The sequence below is a fragment of the Lynx canadensis genome, chromosome C1 (assembly GCF_007474595.2).
Source record: "Lynx canadensis isolate LIC74 chromosome C1, mLynCan4.pri.v2, whole genome shotgun sequence".
NCBI classification, from domain to species: Eukaryota; Metazoa; Chordata; class Mammalia; order Carnivora; family Felidae; genus Lynx; species Lynx canadensis.
In genome coordinates this window covers 32,904,583-32,930,026 of record NC_044310.1, presented here as the reverse complement: position 1 = coordinate 32,930,026, position 25,444 = coordinate 32,904,583, and the positions used below count along the sequence as shown (strand labels likewise).

At 40.0% G+C, this 25,444-nt stretch overlaps 1 protein-coding gene across 1 annotated transcript in view; it reads right to left on the bottom strand.

Moving 5' to 3' along the window:
* Positions 1-25,444, bottom strand: part of LOC115521692 (coiled-coil domain-containing protein 30) — a 74,678-nt gene that overhangs the window by 28,508 nt on the left and 20,726 nt on the right. The window contains exons 5-9 of the mRNA XM_032594270.1: positions 25,175-25,354; positions 15,845-16,054; positions 11,849-12,003; positions 962-1,127; positions 260-372 (exon numbers count right to left, since the gene is read on the bottom strand). Of these exons, the coding sequence (XP_032450161.1) occupies positions 260-372; positions 962-1,127; positions 11,849-12,003; positions 15,845-16,054; positions 25,175-25,354 (824 nt within the window). The remainder of the gene's footprint in view (positions 1-259; positions 373-961; positions 1,128-11,848; positions 12,004-15,844; positions 16,055-25,174; positions 25,355-25,444) is intronic.

Sequence of the window (25,444 nt, the reverse complement as noted above, 5' to 3'; positions counted from 1 at the left end):
GTCTCTCAAAAATAAATAAACGTAAGAAAGAAAGAAAGAAAGAAAGAAAGAAAGAAAGAAAGAAAGAAAGAAAGGTGGGCTTCTTGGAGAAGGTGACTCCTAGTCTAAGAATTAGGATTTGAAATGAAGAGTTGAAATGGGGAGGGGGTGGTCCAGACTGAGCAAAGTATGTGAAGGGGAATAAAAGCATGAAGGCAAATGAAAAGGGTGTATTTGGGAAAAGGCATGAAATCCCTTTCCAGAACTTTTTTTTGTTTACCTCATATGGGCATCCATCTGCTTCAAAAGTTGCGCATATTCTTTACACAGTGCTTCCTTCTCTTGCTGCAACTTGGACAGCTTTTCTGACAGTTCTCCGTTGCTCTTGAGATGCTGAAAAAACAAATTTTTTAAAAATGAGAACATTCTGTGCTTTCCTTTCCTTTCCCTTTCTTTCTTTCTCTTCCTTCCTTCCTTCCTTCCTTCCTTCCTTCCTTCCTTCCTTCCTTCCTTCAAATGTTTTATTTTTTTGAGAGAGAGAGAGCCGAGCATGAGCAGGGGAGGGGCGGAGAGAGAGGACGGAGGATATGAAGCAGGCTCTGCACTGACAGCAGAGAGCCCTGTGTGGGGCTTGAACTCACAAACTGTGAGATCATGACCTGAGCCAGAGTCGGACACTCAACCAACTGAGCCACCCGGGCGCCCCTCCCTGGGATTTCTGAACTGGGGTTATTAAAGGCCAGCAGCAGTTCTTTCTGACCTTCTCCTCACCCTTACATCTCCCTTCCAACAGTTTGTAAGCATGTGATTCCCTGTGTTAAACCCATTCTTGCTTGAAATACCTAGAGTAGTTTCTGCTTTCCCGATAAACCTAAGGGGTAAAATGCTAGGCACTCATTACTAGCTATTATTAGCTATGATTAGATCACTCGGGTCTACGGAAACAGGAAAACTGAGAAAGTATGTCTATTTACTTTCTTACCTCATCTGATTTTTCTTTCTTGTTTTCCAAGTATTTTTGAAGTTGGGCCTCCTGTTGCTGAATTCTGGATTGTTGCTGAGAACTGGTTATTTCCAGTTGATTCCCTTTATCTTGTAAGATTCTCACTTGCTTTTGTAGCTCATTTACATTCTGATCTAGGAGTTTCCTGAGGGCAATTAATGTACATTAAATCACACCGGATTTATGAAATTCTTTGACCTAAAATTGTTATACCATTACAAGGGATTTTATTAGTTCAATGAGGTCGGGTATGTGTCCATAAAATAAAGAGACCGACACAGGGGACCTCCTTTGTGAGGCTTTTCTCAATTCTCTCTCTCATTCATCAAAAAAAACAAAACAAAAAAAAAACAAAAAACCTCTGAAAAAGAAAATAACTCCCCTTATTTCACAGAAGAAGCTGTGGCAACAGAGAGTTTTAATTAACTTGCTAGGACAAGATGGAGGTGGGGCTCTAACCTTGAATCCTCTTTTATTTCTACTCATCCTCACTGCTTTACAAGTTGAGTCCCTTGATTTTCTTGGTTCAATATAGGGTTGTAAGTTACAAACACTACTGATACTAATGCACACATGTTAAGGCTGCAGGAGCTGAATCATAAATGAGCCTGTGTTTGATGAGGAAATTCACCCTTTTTCAAAAGGGCCAAAAGCACTTAACTCCTTCAGAGGGAATCTCATCAGACTATAGTTGTGGAAGATTTCCGACAAGGCTCTTTGGATCTAGGAGATTACCCAGAAGAATATGATGAGGATGCTGAGGTAGCACTTACATGCTGGGTCATTAAAGTACTGAGACTGGACAAGCGCTCCCTTTCTCTAACTTCAGTTTTCCGAAAAAAACGATGGTTTACTGGCAAAGATTGATATTTGAGACGTGGGACTCCTCACTCTCAACCTCCAGCACTTCCAGCTCCTGTCATGGTTCCTGATATTAAGTGCAGGCTTACAGGCTCCCTAAGCTGAACTTCTCCCATTCACATCCACCCCTGCACCAGCACCACCCCCTTCACCTGTTTCATCATTATAAACCTGAGCAATTCCCAGCTATTACTGTCTACTTCTTTTTGGTTCCATTCTTTCTTTATTATTCTTTTTCTTTAATTTTATTTTTTATTTTTTTAAATTTACATCCAAATGAGTTAGCATATAGTGCAACAATGATTTCAGGAGTAGATTCTTTAGTGCCCCTTACCCATTTAGCCCATCCCGCCTCCCACAACCCCTCCAGTAACCCTCAGTTTGTTCTCCATATTTACGAGTCTCTTCTGTTTTGTCCCCCTCCCTGTTATATTATTTTTGTTTTCCTTCCCTTATGTTCATCTGTTTTGTCTCTTAAAGACCTCATATGAGTGAAGTCATATGATTTTTGTCTTTCTCTGACTGACTGATTTCACTTAGCATAATACCCTCCAGTTCCATCCACGTGGTTGCAATGGCAAGATTTCATTCTTTTTGATTGCCGAGTAATACTGCATTGTGTGTGTGTGTGTGTGTGTGTGTATGTATGTATGTGTATATATATATATATATACACACACACATATATACATTTTCTTTATTCTTTATCCATTCATCCATTTGGGCTCTTTCCATACTTTGGCTATTGTTGATAGTGCTGCTATAAACATAGGGGTGCATGTGTCCCTTCAAAACAGCACACCTGTATCCCGTGGATAAATGCCTAGTAGTGCAATTGCTGGGTCGTAGGGTAGTTCTATTTTGAGTGTTTTGAGGAACCTCCATACTGTTTTCCAGAGTGGCTACACCAGCTTGCATTCCCATTTTTGGTTCCATTCTGAATTTCTGATCAAGGGGCCAGACTAAGAGAAAAGCTTTGGGGCTGAAAGGGAAATTTTAAACTGCTAGAATTAAAGAAAGTTGAGTTACCTCAATAGAATTTAGGAGTTGGAGAGCGGCATTGAAATATAGGAAGTCAACATTTAAAGAGCAACTCATAAATATGTTAGAAATTAACTCCTATATTACATATAGCTTGAACAAAGACTAACAAATAAACCAGCTATGCCAATGAATGAGATTAAGAAAGCTCTCTGCTCCTCCCCACTCGACAGATGGCCACATTTCCTGGTACAGTGCCAGCTGCATCCCCCAGATATGGTGGTGATGGTTAGAGTAAACAAATGTGGCCCTACCCTATTGTGCACCTGGTCACCAGGGCTGCTTTTAACTATGGCAAAGTGGATACTGTCAACATCAATGCCCCTTCATTGACCTCAACTACATGGTCTACGTGTTCCACTATGATTCCACCCATGGCAAATTTCATGGCGCAATCAAGGCTGAGAATGGGAAACTTGTCATCAGTGGAAAGCCCATCACCATCTTCTTTTTTAAAAAAATCTTAATGTTTATTTTATTTTTGAGAGATAGAGGGAGAGAGAGAGACAGAGCATGAGTGGGAGAGGGCAGAGAGAGAGAGAGAGGGAAACATAAAATCCAAAGCAGGCCCCAGGCTCTGAGCTATCAGCGCAGAGCCTGATGTGGGGCTCAAACCCACAAACTGTGAGATCAAGTCCTGAGCTGAAGTTGGACATTTAACTGACTGAGCCACCCAGGCATCCGCAATCTCCATCATCTAGGAGCAAGATCCCGCCAACATCAAATAGGGTGATGTTGGTGCTGAGTATGTTGTGGAGTCCACTGGGGTCTTCACCACCCTGGAGAAGGCTGGGGCTCACTTGAAGGGTGGGGTCAAGAGGGTCATCATCTCTGCCCCTTCTCCTGATGACCCCATGTTTGTGGTGGGCATGAACCATGAGAAAATCGACAATTCCCTCAAGATTGTCAGCAATGCCTCCTCCACCACAAATCACTTGGCCTTTCTGGCCAAGGTCATCCATGACGACTTTAGGCATTGTGGAGGGACTTATGATCATAGTCCATGCCATCACTGCCCTTTGGAAGACCACGGACAGCCCCTCTGGGAAGCTGTGGTGTGATGGCCGTGGGCTGCCCAGAACATCATCCCTACTTCTACTGGTGCCACCAAGGCTGTAGCCAATGTCATCCCAGCTGAGTGAAAGCTCACTGGCATGGCCTTCTGTGTCCCTACCCATAATGCATCAGTTGTGGATCTGACCTGCCACCTGGAGAAAGCTGCCAAATACGACAATACCAAGTAGGCGGTGAAGCAGGTATTGGAGGGTCCCCTCAAGGGCATTCAGGGCTACACTGAGGACCAGGTTGTCTCCTGCAACTTTAACAGTGACACCCACTCTTCCATCTTCGATGCTGGGGCTGGCATTGCTCTTAGTGACGAATTTGTCAAGCTCATTTCCTGGTATGACAATGAATTTGGCTATACCAACTGGGTGGCAGACCTTAGGGTCCACATGGCCTCCAAGGAGTAAGAGCCTCCTGGACCACCAGTCCCAGCGAGAGCTAGAGGAAGGACTGTTGGGGAGTCATTGCCCCAATGCATCCCTTAACACACTGAGAATCATTTGACCTCCACAGTTTCTATCCTAGACCTCCTGAAGAAGGGGAGGGACTTGGGGAACCCTACCTTGTCATTACCATCAATAACATATACTATACCCAGCCAAAAAAGGAAAAAGAAATTAAGAAATCAGTGGATTGATAAAACTCTGTCTCCCCAATAGCCTTAACCTCTCTTTCAATCTATCCCTTATATAGCAATCAGAGTGGTCCTTCTAAACCAATCTCATCATATCATGTAGTCCGAACACTTCAATATGGCTTGTGAGCTAGCTAACCTTTCTAGCCTCTTTCTCTTGCCCTCCCTCTACCCCCAAGCATTTTGCTCCAGGCAAAATGAACTTTTTTTCACTTCCTGAAATAAGTCATCTTCTACACTTATTCCTTCCTTACAACTCCTTTTCCTTATCTTCCTCTTCCAGACCTTCCTTTCCTTAATATTCTCTTTTAGCCATCCATCCCAAATACCTCTCACTCAGCTTGAATAGCTTTCTTTGAGGAAGGCTTTCTTGAGCTCCCCAGACCAGATGAGGTGTCTCTGCTATGCACTATCACAGCATCCTAAGCCTCCCTTTGTATAACACTTATCATCAAGTCTATGTACAAGGATATTTGTTACATCATTATTTGTAACAGCAAAAATATCTAAAAAGCATTTCACATAAATTATAATATATCTGTGTTACAGAATGCCACACAACTGTTTAAAATAATATTATGGAACTAAAAATCGATAACAGAAAGATAGCTGGAAAATCCTCAAATATTTGGAGATCAAACAACATACTTATAAATAATACATGTCAAAGAAGTCTTGAGAGAAGTTTTAAAAATATTATGAATTATATATATTTTACATGAAAATGAAAATACAACTTACAAAATTTGTGAGAGGAAACAAAAGCTGTGCATAGAGGGAAACTTAACAGCATTAAATGCAAATATTATAAAAGAAAAGATCAAAAATCAATAATTTAAGCTTCCATGTTAGGAAACTAGAGAAAGAAGATCAATATAATCCTGAAGAAAGCAGAAGAAAAGAAGTAACAAAAATCAGAGCAGAAAGTAGTGAAATTGAACACAGGAAAACAATAGAGAAATATAATGAAACTGGTTCTTTGAAAAGATCAATGAAATTGACAAACTGCTAGCCAGGCTAATCAAGAAACAAAGAAGGCACAATTTACTAATGTCAGAAATGAAAGAGGAACCATCACAACTGATCCTATGGACATTAAAAGGACAATAAAGGAATATTTTGAACAATTCTATGCCTACACATTTTTAAAAAATTTTTTTTTAATTTTTTTTTTCCAACGTTTTATTTATTTTTGGGACAGAGAGAGACAGAGCATGAACAGGGGAGGGGCAGAGAGAGAGGGAGACACAGAATCGGAAACAGGCTCCAGGCTCTGAACCATCAGCCCAGAGCCTGACGCGGGGCTCAAACTCACGGACTGCGAGATCGTGACCTGGCTGAAGTCGGACGCTTAACCGACTGTGCCACCCAGGCGCCCCTAAAATTTTTGTTTTAATGTTTTTATTTATTTTTGAGACAGAGAGAGACAGAGCATGAGCAGGGGAGGGGCAGAGAAAGAGGGAGACAAAGAATCCCAAGCAGGCTCCCGGCTCTGAGCTGTCAGCACAGAGCCTGATGCGGGACTGGAACTCACAACCACGAGCAGAAACTCACATGACCTGAGCTGAAGTCTGACACTTAACTGAGTGAGCCACCCAGGCGCCCCTCTATGCCTACACATCTGATAACTTGTCTGACATGGACTGATTCATTGAAAGACACAATCTAACAGCTCTTAAGGAGAAATAGATATTCTGAATAGGCCTATACCTATTAAAGAAATTAAATCAATATTTAATAACTTTCCAAAAAATAGAGCAGTAAGCCCGGGTGATTTCACTGGTGAATTCAACCAAACATTTATTTCTATTTACTTATTTATTAAATTTTTTTTAAACATTTATTCAGTTTTTGAGAGACAGAGAGAGACAGAGCATAAATAGGGGAGGGGCAGAGAGGGAGGGAGACACAGAATCTGAAGCAGGCCCCGGGCTCTGAAATGACAGCGTAGAGCCTGATGCGGGTTCAAAGTCACAGACTGCGAGGTCATGACCTGAGCTGAAGTCGGATGCTTAACCAACGGAGCCGCCCAGGTGCCCCATCAACCAAACGTTTAAAGAAGAAACAATATTGGGGCACTTGGATGGCTCCATCTGTTAAGCTCCTGACTCTTGATTTTGGCCCAGGTGATGATCTTACAGTTTGTGATATTGAGCCCCGCGTCAGGCTCCGCTCTGACAGTGTGGAGCCTGCTTGAGATTCTCTCTCCTCCTTCTCTCTCTGCCCCCCATCCCTGCTCACACTTGCACTTTCTTGCTCTCAAAAAATAAATAAGTAAACATTTTTAAAAAGGAGGAGGAGGAGGAGGAGGAGGAGGAAAAGGAAAGATAGCAATTCTTTACAATCTCTTCCAGAAAAAGCAAAGAAGAGGGGACACTTACTCAATTCTATGACACCAGCATCACCCTAATACCAAAACCAGATCTAGACCTTACAGGACACAAAAGCTGTGGACCAGTGTCTTCCATGAACATGTCCAAGGTCCTTTATGTGGCTTGTTAGGTCCAGCAGGACCCAGGTCAAGCTTACCTTTCTAGCCTCCTTTTCTCCATACTTCCCTCATCCCCAAACATTTTGTTCTGGCAAAAATGAACATTTCTCACTTTACTGAAGATGATGATGGCAATAGTAACAAAAATAACATAAAATATTGCAAGAATAATAACAGCACCTTTTTAGTAGTGGCTGGTAATGTGTCAGCTTAGCTAGGCATGACCTCCGTGTATATTTCTGATTAGAGTGGGCTACAAGACGTACAGTTTACTGGTGCAGGGGATGGAGGGCGGAAGTGAAGCAGTTTGGATTTTACACTTGGAAAGTCGGACCAAGTGCTTTTGTAGCTCATCCCCATCACCAGGTATCTGCTGCTCACCTCTGCATGAGGCAACAAGCCAGGCCTGCAACTTCTCCACTTTCCCTCGGGTCCTCCTTCACTTTCCCCAGCTCCTGGGCCAGGTGTCCGTTTAGGTCCTTGATGAGGGGGCCATCTTCTCCTGCAGGACGCCTACTTTATCAGGTTTGGAGGTAGGGAGAACTGACATGGGTTCATCCTGTGCTCATAGGTTTAGCTTGACATTGCTCTCCCTCCTGTGGTACCCATCTTCACTTCCTGAGTAGACTTCAAGCTCCAGCATAAGATGAATGAAGACAGCCTTACAGGCTGTGTAGCCCTGCTCACAACTGCATGAGAGACCAAACCCCTGGGGCACTGGGGTGGCTCAGTCAGTTGAGCTTCTGACTCTTGATTTCTGAGCAGGTCATGATCCCAGGGTTGTGGGATCAAGGCCCCCATAGGACTCTGTGCTGAATGTGGAAACTGCATGAGATCCTCTCTTTCTCCCTTTGCCCCTCTCCCCAGCTTGTGTGTGCTCTCTCTTAAAAAAAAAAAAAAAAAAAAAGAGCAAATCCCCATACCAAATCTCTTACTAAACATATATTTCTCCTGCTAGTTCTATTCTGATTGAACCTGGACTGATACAAGTGCTTATTATGTGCCATATACTGATAATATAAGCCAACCAACCACTTATAACTCATGCAATCCGCACAATGATCTTATGAAGTTGGTACAGACAGGCACTGAAAAGATAAACTTGTCTAAGATTTTGTAGCTCTTAAGTGGCTAAAGGTTGCCCATGTAATATTGTTAGGTGAAAAAGGCAAATTCCAAAGCAATATAATTTAAATGGCTCAACTTCTGTTAACAAAATAAGAACAACAAAAAATATATACATATGCATAGAAAAAATCTGATCACTTGAAGTGGTTACTGCCAAAGAACAGAAATCTGAAGGATTTATGCTTTTTATTTTATATAGCTCTTTAATAATTTAAATTTCATATAAGTAGTTATAATTACAATTGTACTTGCTAGAATTTATTCCAAGGAAGTAGTAAAGGATGTGCACAAAAATTTGACTACAAGGATAAAATATTATATCGTTGTTTATTATAGCAAGAAACTGGGGAAAATGTAAATATCCAGCAATAACGGATTAAATTCATTATGATACATTGTGAAAATAATGTTCTAGAAGATTTAAAAGAAGATAAACAGAACAGTGAAAAAAGTAGGTTATAATCTAAGTATCTAAATTGGAGTTGCTTTCCTCCAGGTTTTGAAACAATGTATACTATATTATTCGTTTTGTAGAGAAGAATTTCCCTACCCTACAGTATTCCATTTTCTTATAGCTAGCTTAAATATTACTTCAACATATTTCATCTCAGCCAGGCTTCACAGAAGATGCATAGAGCTGGTATTACTAATCCCACTTTAGACACAAAAAACCTAGTTTCAGGAAAGTTAAATAGCCTTTTTCCTTGTTCAATTCTTGAATTACATCTTTGTCCCTTTTTAAAAAATGTTTTTCTTTGAGTTATTTTTTAATTGTGTTATTTTACTTATAGTTGACATACAATATTACATGAGTTTTAGGTGTACAACATAGCAACATAGTGATTCAACAAGTTTATACATTATGCTGTTCTCACCAAAAGTGTAGCTACAGTCTGTCATCATACAATGCGATCACAATACCATTGACTATATTCCTTATGCTGCTTTATTCCTATGATTTATCCATCCCATAACTGGAAGCCTTTATCTCCCACACCCCTTCACCCATTTTGCCAATGTCCCTACCTCCTTTCCCTCTGGCAATCCTCAATTTGTTCTCTGTATTTATAGGTCCAATTTTGCTTTTTGTTTGTTCATTTGTTTTTTTTAGATTTCACATATGAGTGAAGTCATATGGTATTTCTCTTTCTCAGTCTGATTTATTTCACTTAGCATAATACACTCCAGGTCCATCCAATTTGTTGCAAATGGCACGATTGGATCCTTTTTATGACTGCATAATATTCCATTATGTATGGTACACACACACATCACATCACATCCTCCTTATCCATTTGTCTACTAATGGGCATGTAGGTTGCTTCCATATCTTGGCTATTATAAATAATGCTGCAATAAACATAGGAATGTGTGTATCATTTCAAATTAATGTTTTTTCATTTTCTTTGGGTAAATACCCAGTAGTAGAATTATTGGATCATATGATAGTTTTATTTTTAATTGTTTGAAGAACCTCCATACTGTCTTCCACAGTGGCGGCACCAGTTTACATTCCTACCAACAGCGTATGAGGGTTCCTTCACATTGTGTTTCTTTAAAAACTTCATAGAGTTGTTTTACAATCTATTATTCATAATCCCAGCTGCTGGAGTTCTTGGGGGTTACAACTTTGGTGTTTGTTGTTTCTACCGACTATCATTTATGGTAGCCAGCTTCCTTGTGTTATTTGCTGATTTTTCATTGTAAGCTTACATTTGACTAAACTTAATATATGGGAATCTTTAGGGGCGCCGGGTGGCTCAGTCGGTTAAGCATCTGACTTCGGCTCAGGTCAGGATCTCACTGTCCGTGGGTTCGAGCCCCGCGTCGGGCTCTGTGCTGACAGCTCAGAGCCTGGAGCCTGCTTCGGATTCTGTGTCTCCCTCTCTCTCTGACCCCCCCCCCCCCCCCCGCCCGTTCATGCTCTGTCTCTCTCTGTCTCAAAAATAAATAAACATTAAAAAAAATTAAAAAAAAAATGGGAATCTTTAATATCAAAATTGGGGTTGTTTTCCTCCAGAGTAATTTGGGAAAGCCAGGGGGCTGCCTGTTTGGGAACACTTCAGCTCCTTCAAGCTTCCCAGCTTTAATATTAGAATCTCTAGTTCACCTCTTCCCCCTTGGGGCAAACTTCCTCAGCTCCTTCTCTCAAACCTGGGGCTGATATTATTATTTGCCCCCTGACTTAGAAGCTTGTTTGCCCCATTCATCATTTTTGTTGTAGCTTATTGTATGTTTGCTCTTAGCACTTTCTCTTGCTTTATTGCGGGCAACACTTAAAAGGTATACTTACTATAGTTTATTCAGGATCTAGGTGTATTACAACAGGATGGTCTGCCATCCTGTTAGCTGTAGCAGGGAGACAAGTATTTTTCTACTGTACTTCCTGAGTAAGCTCATTATTCATTCATACATTCATTCATTTACTTACTTACACATTATTCATTCACTGGGTATTTACTGAGTACCTTTTAGTGCCAGGGCTGATGTTAGAGCTTTTAGCTAAAGCTGAAAATAAATTTCTGAGCTTCATTATATATGTGAATGTCTGCATGTCTTTTCAGTGGCTAAAACCATATTTTTCTTAAAACATATGTGGCTCAGGGGCGCCTGGGTGGCTCAGTCGGTTAAACGGCTGACTTCAGCCAGGTCACGATCTCGCGGTCCGTGAGTTCAAGCCCCGCGTCGGGCACTGTGCTGACCGCTCAGAGCCTGGAGCCTGTTTCAGATTCTGTGTCTCCCTCTCTCTCTGACCCTCCCCTGTTCATGCTCTGTCTCTCTCTGTCTCAAAAATAAATAAACATTAAAAAAAAAATTAAAAAAATCTTTTAAAAAGATTTTGTTTCTGGGGCGGCTGGGTGGCTCGTTCAGTTGAGCGGCCGACTTCAGCTCAGGTCATGATCTCACGGTCCGTGAGTTCAAGCCCCGCGTCGGGCACTGTGCTGACAGCTCAGAGCCTGGAGCCTGTTTCAGATTCTGTGTCTCCCTCTCTCTCTGACCCTCCCCTGTTCATGCTCTGTCTCTCTCTGTCTCAAAAATAAATAAACATTAAAAAAAAAATTAAAAAAAAAAGCATATGTGGTTCACTCTTCAGTGCCATAGAAATAAGAAGCATCAGTTACTGAAGTTTAGGGCATCCAGGAAGATCATTTAAGTAAGAATTCTAATAGTAATCATAATAATTTTAGAAAAAAATGAAAGCTCCTATTTGGTGACAGATTACTGATGATTAAGAGGTCTGTAAAGTACTTGGAATTTCTTTCAAGGAAATCAGGTGATAAATACAAAAATCAATTTCCTTTAGTTTGCAGTTTATGCCAATCATGTGAGAGTTGGAAAAGCAAAGCCCAGAGTATCATATTTCATAAGTAATCTAGTCAGTCATTCAAGAAAATTTACTCGTGCACCCTGCGCACCCGGCTCAGAGCAATGAGAAATAACCCCTGCCCTTAAGAATCTGACAGTCTTTTGTGAAAGGCAAACAGGAAAAACAATTCGAATACAGTGTAACGAGTGCTATATACAAGAAGTTATGTAATGTAGTTCACTGCAGTGGGAACACACAGGAAATACATCCGTAAACTGACATTCCTGCTAAACTCAATCAGGTTGGCCCATGGGAAACTGACATCTTTGCTCCTCTTACCTCTTCTGTTGTTCCTCCTGATATAGTTGCTTTGTCTTAGCTTCATTTTCTAGTGCTTCCTTTATCCTTTCCTCTAGTTGCTTCTTTCCCGAAATACAAGTGTCTGTGAGACAGACTTTATGAGCATGTTCTAATTTCTGCTGCAGATCCAAAATCTTGAAGGAAAAATTTCACAAATAAAACATTAAGCATGACCTTTTTTTTCCAATCAGGGAAATGCTGGATGAGTAACTAGCAAACATAGTGCTAACAACCAAATCTGATCTAAAGCAGAGAATGTGGCTAGATTTAATTTTAAAATAAGTTACCTAAGTTTTACACTACATGATACATTCGTGTAGTTTAATGTATGTTTGGGTAAACAAAGCTATGCAGTGAAAACTCCTTCCCATCTTTATCCTGTCTTCCTGCCACTTTTCCTCCACTAAATACACAATTACTGGTATCTTACGTACCCTTCCAGGGATTTATTTATGCCTATATAAATAAATACTATTATACAGTTCTCCTTCATATACATATTTTTTACACAAATGATGGCATACCATATATACTTATGCAGCTTGCTTTTTGTAAATAAAAATACACTTGGTGGTTTTTCCATATTATATGTTTATGTAGAATCGCCCTCTCTTTTACAGCTGCATATATAAGGATATATTATAACTTATTTAAGTAGACCCCTACTGATGGACAATTGAATTGATTCCAATCTTTTGCTATTACCAACAGATCTCTAGAATACATTACGAGATGTGGGTTTGCTAGGGCAAAGATTACTATTATTTGTTTGTTTAATAGATAATGCCAAGCTGGCTCCATAGGTATTAGGCCAATTGACACTTCCAACAGCAATGTAGGAGTGTGTCTAGTTTCTCCACAGTGTGACTAGATTCAGGATAAGATCTTAAAACGAAGTAGGAGTCTCTTACAAATCGAGTTCCTGTTAGCGTATCACCTCGCACCAGTAATATGCTCTTTAATGCACTGGTAGGACTAACAATAAGATTTATGAATTTGAAAGACAGATGTATAATTTTATTTTAGAATTTACATGTTAGATTAAAAGCTTCATTAAAACTTTTTTTTATTAGATAAGTCTCCTTTTAATTTGTTTACATATTTTTATGAACCTTTGTGTCACCCTAAGTTGTGACTGATACATAGTAGATGCTCAATAAATATCTGCTGAATGAGTAGTTCTTAGCAGAATAGCTATTGTCTCCTGAATGTATTCCTGATCTAAAAATGCATTCTTTATGACAGTTTGGCACCACAGTCCCCACAAACACTCGTGAACACCAGTGCACGGCAGCCCCCTTTTTAAGAGCAGGGCTTTGTGCACCAGCCCTAGGTCCTGGCAGAGCCCACAAACTATAGGAGAGGTGAAGATGCAGAAATGCAGAATGATTCGAGGGCAATGGCAGTGGGTGGCCAGTCATCCATGGCCAGTTCAAGTTCCTTTGAGGTGCCCCTGTTTAGTCCTACAAAGGGAAAATGCTTCCTTAAAGATATTCACTCTTAATTCCACAGAGGCAAATATCACCACCCCATTGGCTTCTCTATCAGGGACATATGCAGACTTTTGAACCTGTCACCCTGTTAAGAAAAGAACATTTCCAATACTTTTAAAGTCTACTCTGGGACCTTGTCAATTATCCCCCTTCCCTCCTCACTTGAGAAAACCAATTATCTTGAGTTTGGGGTTAATCATTTCCTTGCTTTTTCTTTAATATATAATCTGTGTAACATGGCTTTTACTTTACATAATTTTGACCTCTGAATCAATGAAATCATACCATGTTTTTGGTGATTTTTTTAAATGTTTATTGGGGCGCCTGGGTGGCTTGGTCGGTTAAGCGTCCGACTTCGGCTCAGGTCATGATCTCACGGCCCGTGAGTTCAAGCCCCGCGTCGGGCTCTGTGCTGACAGCTCAGAGCCTGGAGCCTGTTTCCGATTCTGTGTCTCCCTCTCTCTCTGCTCCTCCCCTGTTCATGCTCTGTCTCTCTCTGTCTCAAAAATAAATAAACATTAAAAAAAAATTAAAAAAAAAGTTTATTTATGTATTTATTTATTTAGAGAGAATACGAGCAAGAGAGGGGCAGAGAGAGAATCTGAAGCAGGCTCCACACTGCCAGTGCAGAGACCGATATGGGGCTCGAACTCACAAACTGTGAGATAATGACCTCAGCCAAAATCAAGAGTCGGACGCTTAACCAGCCGAGCCACCCAGGTGCCCCTGATTTTTTATTCAATATATATTGAACTACAGCATGTACCTGTAATTCATTTATTTTCACTGTTGTATGCTATTGTGTAAATATACAGTTTATTTATTTGATATTATGTCAGGGGACGTTTGGGTTGCTTCCAATTTTCTGCTATTTGGAACAATATTTCTACAAAAATGATTGTATTCCTGTCTCCTGATACCTCTGTGCAGTATAATACTTTTTCTAGTATTTATGCCCAGTAGTAGAAGCATTGGGTTGTATGATACACACGTCTTTAACCTAACTAGATGCAAATGCCAACTGCTTTCCAAAGTGTTTATGCTAATTTACTCTTCCAACTGCAGTCAATATATGAGTCCCTGTTGCACAAAATCCTCACCAGTATTTAGTACTGTCTAAATTTAGAGTTTTTTACTAATCTGTATCAGTTTTACCAACTACTTCTTGTTTTTAAGTTTATTTATTTTGAAAGAGGGAGAGCATGAGCATTAGCAGGGGAGGGTCATGAGAGAGGGAGAGAGAGAGAATACCAAGCAGGCTCTGCATTGTCAGCACAGAGCCTGATCTGGGGCTGACTTCCATGAACTGTGAAATCATGACCTGAGCCAAGATCAAGAGTCGGATGCTTAACTGAGCCACCCTGACGCCCCAGCCAACTACGTTTTTAATGGAGTACTAACATACATAAAGTGCACATATCTTGAAGCATACTGAATGAAATTACTTATATAACCACTTCCCATGCTAAGATAAAGAATGCTCCCAGCACCATGGAAGAGTCCCTCTCATCCTCTCCCAGTTAATAACCCTCATAAAGACAACCAACATCCTCTGACCGTAGCTTAGTTTTGTCATTCTTTTTTTTTGTAAATAATTTATTTATTTTTTAATTTACATCCAAGTTAGTTAGCATATATAATGCAACGATTTCAGGAGTAGATTCCTTAATGCCCCTACCTATTTAGCCCATTGCCCGCCCCCCCAACCCCTCCAGCAATCCTTTGTTTGTTCTCTATGTTTGAGGCTCTTATGTTTTGTCCCCCTCCCTGTTTTTATATTATTTTTGCTTCCCTTCCCTTATGTTCATCTGTTTAGTTTTGTCTCTTCTTAAACCTCTTATAAATGAAATTACATAGTATGAAGTCTTTTGTTCTGGTTTCTTTAGCTCAAAATTAGGCTTTGGAGCATAATTAAGATTGCTGTCATCTGCTTTTTGATGTTTGTTTCATATTTATACTGTTAGATTGCATTATTTATTTATTTAAGGATTTATCTTTTACGTGAGATTTGACTCAAACCCACAGATCAAAATGTGCAACTGTTGCGTACTACTGCCACCTGGTGTTAGCGAATCTAAAATGCAGGGGCATTATTTCAAAATGGTTCATTTCACAACACGAATCCACCCCCAAATTGTAAAATAAAAACCATAGAGAGAGACAATCCAAAGGAGAGGAGAATAAGTCTTTTAAAAGTTGAAAGTATAAAACAAAAGTCATATGGTTTCAGTCAGTTACTTTAAGTTCATGCTATAGCTTTCCAGACGCTTACCTTTTCAAGTTCATGCAGTTTAAAGAAACATGAGATTTACTGGAACTGCAGGAGCAGGTGAAGTCAAAAGAGAGGAAAGCATGGAAGAGCACAGAAAAACCCTGGAATTCTATGAAGTGTGCATCATATCTACTTCCTAAATCCTTAGGGAAACAGGATTTTAGTACTGGTATCCAGCGTATGCTATTTACTAAGCATGAGGATAATTACCTTTTCCTCTGCATCAGCGACTTTTGATTTCTCTTGAGCCAGCTTTTCCTTCAGGTTGTCCTGTGATTTAATGCTCTGATCCTGTTTAAGTACCTCCAGCTCCAGTTCCCTGATTTTCTGCTGACCGTGCTTCCATTCTGCTGTGAGTGAAGAGCACATCTTTGTACCATCTAATAACTTCTGCTGGGCCTGCTTTAGTTCAATTTTGATCTAGAGGAGGGGAATAAACAAGAGTGATAGAAATAAGCGTGGAAAGAACATGAACATGAGCCAGAATAAGCACTTTTCCAAGCAGTGCAGTCCCCTAAGAGCTGACAAATAACGAATGTCACGTGGATGATTAACTCCCCGGAACTGTCTTGTGTCAGTAAGGTTTGCCAGGTGGCCGCTGGACAGAGGAATTTTCCTAATGTTTCTACACATGCACGGTCTAAACATTTTCCATCCTTTTTTAAAAATCTACTGCACGCTGGCTTTCATTCCCACTCCTCCATGAAACTATTTATGCTGGGGCACTACTGATGTCCCCACTGCCAAAATGAATCCAGTGGACAACTGACCTCTTAGGTAGCATTCACTCCCTCTGTCTCAGAAAATTATCATGGAGTCTGTGATACCAAACTCTCCTGGTTTGCTTGCATCTCTTTGCAGTTCCTTCCCGGTCTCTTGTGTAGACTCTTCTAATGCTGCCCAGCTTCTAAATATCACTGGACTCTCCCAGGCTTTGAGAGTTGATCATTCTTTCCCTAGTTCACTGTCACAATCTGAAATGCCATCTTTGTGCCTGGAACTGCCAAAATAAAACGCCCTGATTCTGTCCATATCAAAAATGATTTTTCTCTCTCAGTCTTCCTGATTTCAATAAATGATGCCTCCATCCAAGGTTTTGTTCAGGCCAGTAGTCTCAAAGTAATCCTGAGTCTTCCTTTCCCATCCTGAGCCCCTTCGGCACTTGCTGTCGTGCTCCCTCCACAACACGTCTTGCATCGGCCCATCAGTGTCTACCACACCCTCGTCTCCAACATCATGGTCTCCAGACTTGGTTGTTGCAATAATGACATGGTTCTGCCACTTCCATTTTTACGCCCTTCTAATCTGTTCTCTACAATGCAGCCAATGTGTTCTTTTAAAATTTTTTTTAACGTTTATTTATTTTTGAGACCGAGAGAGACAGAGCATGAACGGGGGAGGGTCAGAGAGAGGGAGACACAGAATCTGAAACAGGCTCCAGGCTCTGAGCTGTCAGCACAGAGCCCGACGCAGGGCTCGAACTCACGGACCGCGAGATCGTGACCTGAGCCGAAGTCGGACGCTTAACTGACTGAGCCACCCAGGCGCCCCCAAAGTGTTCTTTTAAAAACATAGATTGAACTATTCACCCCACTGCTTAAATCTTTCAGGCTTCCTAAAACTCTGGAAACAAATCCCAGCAGCTTGCCTGGCCTTCTATGGTCTGGTCTTTGCCAACCTCTTTTAAATCACAGGTTATTTAGCATCATGAAAGTAAAAAGGGCCATCTCTATTTTTAAAAGTTGATGACTAACTTTAATAAAAAATTTTGAAAATTTAAATGAAAAAAATTTCCATAAAAATAAAATATACCAAAGTTCATACAAGAAGAAATAAAAAATGTGACTTCTTATAACCATTAAGAAACTGAATCAGTAATTGAAAATCTTCCCAAAAGAAAACTCTAGAATCAGAAGGATTCAGAAATGAGGTCTTATAATTATTAAAGAAGAAATAGTTGTAATTTACTCCTTTTTTTTTTTTTTTTTTTTACAGTTTATTTATTTTTGAGAGAGAGAGCATGCACAAGTTGGGGAGGAGAGAGAAAGAGAGGGAGAGAGAATCCCAAGCAGGCTCTGCCCTGTCAGCACAGAGCCCAACATGGGGCTCGATCTGACAACCGTGAAATCACGATCTGAACCAAAATCATGACCTGGACTGAAATCAAGAGTCAGATGCTCAACCAACTGAGCCACCCAGGTGCCTCAGGTGCCCCAATTGTAATTCAGTCTTACAAACTCTTCCAGAGAACAAAAAATGAAGGTATGTTACCTGTCTTATGTTAAGGGGCTAGGGTAACCTTTATGCTAAAGTTTGATGTGAATGTTATAAGGAAGAAAAATGACAAGCTAGTCTCATTTGCGAACTAAGATGCAAAAATTCCAAAGAAATACTAGCAAGCTAACACCAGCAATGTAGAAAAAGGATAATAATTTAGGATAAAGATGGGTTTATCCTAGGAATGCAGAGTTGAGTTAGCATTAGAAAATCAGTCAGTATAATTCACTGTATTAACAGATATAAAAATCTTATCTTCTCAAAAAGTTATGCAGAAAAGAATTTGATGAAATTCAACATGTACTCACCCAAAAACATTGAATGAACACTATAAAAGAATTTTATTTAAAAAAATTTTTTAATGCTTATTTATTTTTGAGAGAGAGAGAGACAGAGAGACAGAGTGAGAGCCGGGGAGGGGCAGAGAGAGAGGGAGACACAGAATCTGAAGCAGGCTCCAGGCTCTGAGCTGTCAGCACAGAGCCCGACATGGGGCTCGAACTCACAAACCGTGAGATCATGACTTGAGCCGAAGTTGGATGCTTAGCCAACTGAGCCACCCAGGTGCCCCAAGAATTTTCTTAATGTGATTAAAAAATGTCTATTAAAAAAAACCCTACAAGGCATATTAACTGATATTTTAGAACTTTTTCTTTGAGACTGGGAATGAGAAAATGTTACCCACTATCATCAGTTCTATTTGGCACTGTACTAGCCACTGCTTAGGCAAGAAAAAAGAATGAAAGGTATAACATGTGGAAGGAAAGAAAGAAAATTATATTTATTCCTAGATGATATGATTGCTTGTGTATACAATACAAAATAATATAAGCATCAATTGTAAGAAGTAATTTAAAAATATGACAAGGTTTTTATTCAAAAAAATTCACTGCATGTTTATGTATTAGCAATAGTTAGAAAATGAAACTTTAAAAAGTTACCATTTACAATAGTATGGAAAACATCAGCACCTAGGAATGTGTCTAACATAAAAGATGTATAAGATCTCCACAAAGAAAATTAGGATATTGGGAAAAATTAAAGAAGACCTAAATATAATACACACATATTTCATGGAGGATTCAATATTGTAAAGATTTAAACTCTGCCCAAATTTATCTATAGATTTAGTGTATAAATTCAGTGTATAAATCCCCAAAGGTTATGTGTTAGTATATGTATGTTGTGTGTGAGTACATGTGGGTTTGTGCGTGTAACTTGACAAACTGATGACAAAATTTATATAAAATTTCAAATGGCCAAGAATATCCAGGCATCCTAGAACAAGAACAACAAAATGAAAAGCTGTGCTCTATCAAATATTGAGGTCTGTATAATGCTAAATTAATTAAGATAGCATGCTATCGGCACAAGAATAGACAGAACAATGGAACAAAAGAGAGAGCTCAGAAACAGACCACACACATTTCTTATGTCCTAGTGGACAGTATAGTAATGTAGGAGAATATCTTTATGACTTTGAGGCTGACAAAGATTTCTTAAGTCAGAACCTGAAATCACCAATTATAAAGGTAAACATTGATTAGGTTAAAATGAAAAACTTTGATTCATCAAAACTTCTATTTAGAGAGTGAAAATGCAAGTCACAGAGTAGAAGGTGTTGGTGATACAAACCTGATCAAGGCTTCATATACAAAGAATTCCTACAAATGAATGGGAAAATTAAAAGGACAGAAGTCCCAAAGAAAAGTAAACAAAATCTTAAACAGGGAGTTCACAAAATAGGAACTCAGATGTCAAATACATTTATAGAGAGCTGTTCATCTTCATTTGTAATCAGGGAAATGCGCATTAAAATGCTAGGAGCTACCACTATACATGTATCCGAGATTAGCAAAAAATTTAAAGTCTGACAGTACCAAGAGTTGGTGAGGACGCAGAGCAACAGGAACCTTCCTACCTGCTAGTGGGAGTATAAACCTTTAGACAGGAGTTGAAGTAACACATACGCTGTGATGCAATAATTCCACTCCCACTCCCTTCCTAGAGAAATAGGTCCTGTGGACATCAGGATACATGTATACGAACGTTCATAGCAGCAGTTTGTTTTTAAAAATTTTTTTTTTAATTTTTTTTTTCAACGTTTATTTTATTTTTGGGACAGAGAGAGACAGAGCATGAACGGGGGAGGGGCAGAGAGAGAGGGAGACACAGAATCGGAAACAGGCTCCAGGCTCTGAGCCATCAGCCCAGAGCCCGACGCGGGGCTCGAACTCACGGACCGCGAGATCGTGACCTGGCTGAAGTCGGACGCTTAACCGACTGCGCCACCCAGGCGCCCCTTAAATTTTTTTTTAACGTTTATTTTTGAGACAGAGAGAGACAGAGCGTGAACAGGGGAGGGGCAGAGAGAGAGAGGGAGACACAGAATCTGAAACAGGCTCCAGGCTCTGAGCTGTCAGCACAGAACCCGACGCGGGGCTCGAACTCACGGACCATGAGATCATGACCTGAGCCGAAGTTGGACGCTTAACCGACTGAGCCACCCAGGCGCCCCAGCAGCAGTTTTTTAAAAAGTAGACGTGTTAACTCAGATCCTTTTGTACATCTCACTGTTCAGGAAAGAGTCTTACATTCAATAAATGAATATATCTGAAATAATGTGCTGTTATGCTCTCTGTTTTAAAGCAAAGATCCTTGCATAAAGGCTACTCAAGCATCCAGAGTGCTAAGCTTATGATACCTCCTTTTGCATTAATTTCTGAAGACCAGATATGCCATCTCCAAAAATGTTAACAGGCATGTAAAAAGGTCAAAATAATTTATTAAACAGAGTAGAAATGAATGCGTGTAGAAATGAAGAAATTAAACCCTACAAGTAATATGCCTTGGTATCACTGGGGGGTCAATGTAGATCAAGAGGAAAAAACTACTGTAATAAGCTAGTCTCTTTGGTATTATCAAAAAGAAATTCTAGATCAGACTTTAATAAGCCTCCTATTCTCTCAGTAAAAATCCTCCTTTATCTCCCTCCACTATTCTAAACCAGTTCAACTACTCTCTCCCCTTTTTTAATTTAAAAAAAATTTTTTCTCATTTTATTTTGGAGGATTGGTACAGCTTTTGAAACTTCATTGACAGGAACAAATCTATTAAATCTCGATTTCTTCTCGAAGGGCACTCTAACCTATTAGTTAGCCTGGAACTTTCATTTTTCAAGAACAGTGTAGCCACGGATAAAGACATAGGATTTCACTTATATGGGAACTCTGAAACAAACCAAACCAAACAGAAATTGATTCATAAATACAAAAAACAAACTGGTTACTACCACGAGGGAGGAAGGTGGGGCAGATGGGCAAAAGAGGTGAAGGGGATTATGAGGTTACAAAAAAAGAAAAATGTAGCCATGAAAAACTCAGTAAGACACAGATCTAATGACTAGAAGAAGAAACGAAGAAATAGGGGAAAAGAAAAAATCAAGTGTTGGAATATTTGGTGCACTGGATAGTTCAGGGTTTTGAAACCTAAACTTCTTTTTTTTTTTTTTTCAACGTTTATTTATTTTTGGGACAGAGAGAGACAGAGCATGAACGGGGGAGGGGCAGAGAGAGAGGGAGACACAGAATCGGAAACAGGCTCCAGGCTCTGAGCCATCAGCCCAGAGCCCGACGCGGGGCTCGAACTCACAGACCGCGAGATCGTGACCTGGCTGGAGTCGGACGCTTAACCGACTGCGCCACCCAGGCGCCCTGAAACCTAAACTTCTTACTGTAAACAGAAAAGGCACAAGTCCTTTCATACAAGACCACCTCTTCCACAGGCCAAGAAAGCTAAAGGCCTCCGGGACCTGTGATCATCAGTCATAGGGCTAACATGCAGCATTTTGATCATGCTGGTACTGATGGAATGAGACAACAGTGGAGCAAACACTATTATGGCCAATGATATGTGCATGTAGGAGGGCATTTTTAGCTTCAGGCTGGGATGTTCAACCATCAGTAAGAGGATCCAGTTCAGTGTCTCAGTGCTGGTGATGTCAGAACAATTCTCTGCCTGAAGCTCTGAAAGCCTATAGCATTCTTCTTAATAGCCCAGGCTGGAAACATACAAGATGCCCATAAACCATAGAAAGAATAGGTAATGGCAATTTCTTATGGTGGAATGCTATACTGCAAAGAAAATGGACGAACAATAGCTATACAGCACAACATGGGTGAATGTTCCAAACAAGTAGGTCATAAAAAGATAGAAGGTGCATACACTGATTGATTGTATTTGTAAAATATTGAAGAATCGGCAAAACTATTTTGTTTGAGATTCACAGTTGGTGAAACTATAAAGTAAAGCAAAAGAGTTATTAATCAAGATTAGTGGTTACTGCTAAAATGGGAAGGCGACAGGATTATAGATGGGAAAGAGGCAGGCAGGGGCTGCTGGTGTGCAGGCAATGCACTGTTTCTTATCCAGGGTGGTGGTTATATGGGTACTTGCTTTATAACAATTTGTTAAACTATATACTTATATACTTTCTGAGTGTTATATTTCATAATAAAATGGTTTAAAAGTAATAAATTAATACTCTAGTTTCTTTCTTATTTGAGAGAGAGTGTATGTGTGTGCGTGGGGGAGGGACAGAGAGAGAGAGAGAGAGAGAGAGAGAGAGAGAGAAATATCTTAAGCAGGCTCCATGCTCAGTGCAGAGCCCAACTTGGGGCTTGATCCCATGACACTGGGATCATGACATGAGCCAAAATCAAGAGTTGGGCACTCAACCATCCAAGCCATCCAAGCATCCCATTCTCTGGTTTCTTAATCAGTCTTATAAGTATGCCTAACATTAGCCAGAGCCCCAGAGTTTGATCATCTCTGAGTGGATTTTAAAGAGTGAGTTCTAAGTTTGCAAAGCTGAGGTTCCAAAATGAGGAAAGGTATAATACAGAAAGATTCCTTCATAGGAAAAAGAGAAACAGACCTGAATTTAAATTCTGACTCCATGATTTGTTAGCTTTGCAATACTGAATAGTTTCTCATCTATAAAATGCTGACCCTTTAGGGCTGTAGGGAGGTTTATAAGAGATAAAACAGACAAACTGTCAATAAAAGGTAATTGGCTGTTATATATGACTTTGCTTAGGTGTCTGGCCTAAGGGACCAGCCAAAACACTGATGTCTCATTACTAGAATGGCCAATATTTTATCCCACCATGAAGGGATTTAAAACAGAACAAAAGATGGCTTTACTGTTTACCAATTTATCATTTACCTATCCCTGAAGGACTCATTCATTAATTCAACAAAAATTTCTAGGGTGTCAACCACAGATAAGGCATTATAATCTGTGTTGTCCGATCATCACACCTTAAGAAAGATGTAGTATTGCTTGAATATTTTCAGAGTTAGATAGTTAAGAGGATCTCAGAAATGTGTTATAAGGAAATGTGATAAAGATTTGGAATTTAATTTAAAACTACAAAGGCTTGAGAGAATGTGACCAATATTAAAAAAATCATGAGGAGTGAGGGTAAGAAAGAGGTTTATTCAAATAATCCTGGAACACTAGGACTCCCTAGAAAGGCTTCCCTTAGGTATTGAGGAGGGCACCTTTTGGGATGAGCACTGGGTGTTGTATGGAAACCAATTTGACAATAAACTTCATATATTGAAAAAAAAAAAAAAGAAAAGAAAGGCTTCCCTTAAAGTTTGACATAAATGACTGCTTGTTTTCATCTATATCTCCTCTACTAGATTGTGAGTTACTAAAAAGTAGGGACGTTTCTTGATTAATTTATTACAATTTTATCTTATTTTTTATTTCTATTGAGAGAGAGAGAGAGGGCCTGTGAGCAGGGGAGAGGCAGGGAGGGAGAATCTTAAGCAGGCTCCATGCTCAGTGCAGAGCCCGACACGGGGCTAGATACCACAACCCTGGGATCATCACCTGAGCTGAAATCAAGAGTCAGAGGCTCAACTGATTGAGCCACCCAGGTGCCCCTTAATTCATTTTTATGTCACTATTGGAATAAGTTACCCTGTTCCTGCCTCACCAGATGTGACAAATTTTCCTATAAAAGGTCAAGAGCACAAATATTTTAGCCTTTGTGGGCCACATGGTCTCTGTCAGAACTAGTCAAATCTGCTTTTGTAGTACAAAAGCAGCCATCCATAATATGTAAACAAACAGGTATGGCTGTGTGCCAATAAAGTTTTATTTACAAAAACAAAAGGTAGGCAGGATTTGACCCTGGATGGGTCCCTACTAACCAGGGGATAAGAATTGTATTGGTTTTACCTACAATTAAACCTTCGGTATCAACAAGATTGCCTGCCCAGGATATGACTGATGCTTAGCACATATTTGTTGAATGTTGAATTCCAGAACTTTAGATGGGGACTTATAGAAACTAGGTCCCTGATATATGCTTACAGAATTGAACCTCAATTAAAAGGAAGCACTACTTTACATGATGGTTCAGTTTGAATATTTATGTGGTTCACAAAATTTAGATGACTCTGTGGATGACAGTTCTCCATAGATTATTTTATTTATTTTACTTGTTTATTTTTTTAGAGAGAGAGGGCACAAGTGAGAAAGGGGCAGAGAGAGGGAGAGAGGGAGAGAGAGAGAGAGAGAGAGAGAGAGAGGGAGGAAGCAGAGCCCACTCGAAATGGGACTCGTGTTTTACCCGAGGTGTGGCTCGTGCTCATCTGATCTGGGACTTGAACTCACAAACCATGAGATCATGACCTGAGTGGAAGTCAGATGCTTAATGACTGAGCCACCTAGGCATCCACGATAGGTTATTTTAAAACAGGCATGTTTAGGGGATGTCCTCCTAACTTTTTGATAGTCTTGAGTCAGGAAGAACAAGTTTGCCCTCCTAGGAATTGTACCTCGGTGCAGTTGATATTTGATTCAACCAATAATAATGGATACATCTCTTAGGGACTAAATAAGACTGCAGCTAGAACTAGGTCAAGACCACTAGTGTTTGGGGTCAGGTGGTTCAAATCGATTAAGTGTTAAAAGTTGTAGCTAATGATTTCAAAAGATTGTATAACTTAAAGTGTTTCACATTGACAGGTTGACAGTATACACACAGCTTCAGCAGCAGAAAAACAACTGAACTGTGTACCTACTTGGTAGGGCAGAGTCAGAGGGAGTTATCAGAGAGCTCACATTGTCCACACATCTGTGGATCCTATCATGAACTATGCAGCTGAGGAGTTCTAATTCATTTATCCACAGGGGTGATTAAGCAATTGAGACCCTCCCATCAAGGACACACCCACTAGAGTTACCTTAATGCTTTCTTCCTGAAGTAAGCTATTATGCTGCTTTAAGTCCAAATTCTTTCCTCGCTCGTACCGGAGCTCTTTTTCGGCTGAGCTGCACAGAATCTGGAGCCGATGTAAATTCTGGCGAAGCTGTTGTATATCCTCTTGCTGCTGGTATTTCTGTTTTTCTCCAGATGATAGATACTAAAACAAACATTTTAAAAGAGAAACATGGACAATTTGAAAGAATATTGGTAAAACGTGGGTTCCAGCTATCAGAAGCAGAAATGTCAG